Source organism: Quercus lobata, chromosome 11 (genome assembly GCF_001633185.2).
Source record: "Quercus lobata isolate SW786 chromosome 11, ValleyOak3.0 Primary Assembly, whole genome shotgun sequence".
Lineage (NCBI taxonomy): Eukaryota > Viridiplantae > Streptophyta > Magnoliopsida > Fagales > Fagaceae > Quercus > Quercus lobata.
The window spans coordinates 3681000-3683497 of NC_044914.1; the positions used below are offsets into that span (position 1 = coordinate 3681000).

At 37.0% G+C, this 2498-nt stretch overlaps 1 protein-coding gene across 1 annotated transcript; it reads left to right on the forward strand.

The window, feature by feature from the left end:
* Positions 1-284: 284 nt before the first annotated feature.
* On the forward strand, positions 285-1929 carry LOC115968998 (F-box/LRR-repeat protein At4g14103-like). Its single transcript, XM_031088553.1, has 2 exons — positions 285-1295; positions 1372-1929. Exons 1-2 carry the CDS (start codon positions 384-386, stop codon positions 1819-1821), a joined length of 1362 nt encoding a protein of 453 aa, XP_030944413.1. The 5' UTR covers positions 285-383; the 3' UTR covers positions 1822-1929.
* Positions 1930-2498: the final 569 nt, after the last annotated feature.

Sequence of the window (2498 nt, forward strand, 5' to 3'; positions counted from 1 at the left end):
ATTTTCCTTCGAATTTTCCATCTCTATAGCCTAATAAAATTGCAAAACATATCCTTAGAGCATCAATATACAAAGTTGATTATTAGAAAAAGAAAACCAATTAAAAAGAGAAACTAAAATCGTACAAAATCAATATAGGAAAAAGAATATTTTTCTTTTACTTTAGATATCAATTAAAAGATAATATATAAAGAAGCCAAATTTTTGTTTTTTTTTAATACAACTAGATTTTAAAATTTAAAAAACAAAAAACACAAAATAAAACAAACCTAAAACCGTAGAAAGCATATGAAGAAGCAGAGGAGAGAAAAGCAAAACGCACGCCGCACGCCGAAAATCAGAGATTCAGACCTTGGCTCTGCTTGGCTTGGCAGATTGAAAGCATGAGGAAGGAAAGGAGAGAAACGGAAGAGGAAGAGCACTCTGACATTATCAGCAGTCTACCAGACTGTATGCTCGCCCATATCCTCTCTTTTCTCCCAACCAAACACGCCATTCTCACAAGCATTTTGTCGAGCAGGTGGAGGTCTCTCTGGACTCTCGTCCCTGTTCTTCACTTGGACAAGCCCACACTTTATAGTATCAGAACTTCGATCTTGGATGATATTTTATTGCCCAGAAACCCCTCCACCCTTTGCAAGCTGTGCATCGATTGTCCTCGTCCATCCTTCGTTGACAAATGTGTCCAAGCCGCCATCCTGCGTGGCGTGCAAGAGCTCGACCTTGTTTTCGACCTTGATAATCAAACTAAGGAGTTGCCCGCTAGTGTCTTCTTCTGTACAACATTAGTGGTTTTGAAATTGAGGGGCCACTTTCTTCTCAATCCTCCTGACTCTGCTTCTTCCTCTTCTTCAATGTTCCCAAGTCTCAAGACTCTACAAATTTCACATGTTTACTATGCGAACCACAACTCTCTCTCCACACTCCTCGCCGCCTGCCCGCTGCTCCAAGATTTGAGGATCAAAGTTGGTGACTCTGATTTGGATTTTTTGGACAAGGAAGCAGACAAGAAGTTCAATATCCTTGTATTCGTACCTACGCTGAAAATATTAGTTTTGGATTGCTCTTTTTTACGCTGGTCATTCAAACTCAACATAAACACCCCGGCTCTCAAGTACTTTAATTTCAAAGGCGATTTGGACAATGATGTTGTTTCTGAAAATCTCCCCAACTTGTTTAAATCAGTCCTTGATATTCGTAGATGTTATTATCTAGACTGGATGTTGAAATTGACTAACTTCATGGGACCACTCTGTAACATTAGATCCATGGAATTGTGGATAGGAACAGCAAAGGTAAGGAGCAAGTTATTTTTTTTTCATGCTCTAACTCTCTATCATTAATTATGACTTTCGTTGTGTTGTCCTGCAGTACATCCTTGAACACTCGTCGTCTGATAATCATTATGACATTCCCATGTTTCATAATTTGTCTTCCTTGAAGTTTTATGGTGACTTGTGGGCTATGTGGTCTCCGTGGAATGCAGTACAACTATTGCTTTGTCGAGCTCCAAAGCTACAAACACTCATCTTTGAATTGAATTACCGGTGTTGCATTCGTAGTTTTTCAGTTGACATTCCCTTGAAGAAGCCATTAGATGTTCCTGAATGTCTGTCATCACACCTTACAACTTGTCATTATAGAGGATTTTCAGGGCATGCCATGGAACTTGTTGAACAAATCCTGAAGGAATCAAAAGTATTAAAGACAATGAAAATCACTTTCAACAGTGATCTAGACTCAAAGGAGAAGCTTCGTATTCACGAGGAGATAATGAAGTTCCCAAGGACATCTCAAACTTGTCAAATTGTATTTGACTAAAGATACTTCCATCTTTACTCTCTCTATCTCTATCTTAATTGCCCAGAAGCAGAAGTGTTATGGGAATGGCCATTGTTCTTTGCATCCTTCATTTGAAACTTTAATAAATTCAAGATTAGAAATATTTTTTTGAATCTCTTTTTACTTATCAAAAAATAAAAGATTAGAATTATTTGTTTAATTGTGAAGTTCTCTCTCTCTCTCTTTTTACTTATCAAAAAAAGATTAGAATTATTTGTTTAAATGTGAAGTTCCCTTGTATTTTCTTTTGGAAAACATTGCATACAATATATATGGTGCTTGCTATATCCAATAACATCTTATATAACGTGGATGCTCCATTCAACCTATTGTTCTGGAAAACATTGCATACAATATATATGGTGCTTGCTATATCCAATAACATCTTATATAACGTGGATGCTCCATTCAACATATTGTTCTGAACTATGTTAATGCTAAAGTGAGTCCTGGGGACTCAATTTTGCTCCAAGGGTTCTTGATGGTGGTAGAAGGGTTTCTTTTCTGTAGGTTTTAATCTATACTTCTTTAGTTGTTTTCCGTTTGAGCAGTTTGGAGAGAAAAATTTAGCTTCCCAAGCCCACGGCATCTTCTCTTTGAGTGCAAAAGTTTTTTTTCTAATGGTGTCAAATGTGGAAAAAAAAATTAGATAAGGC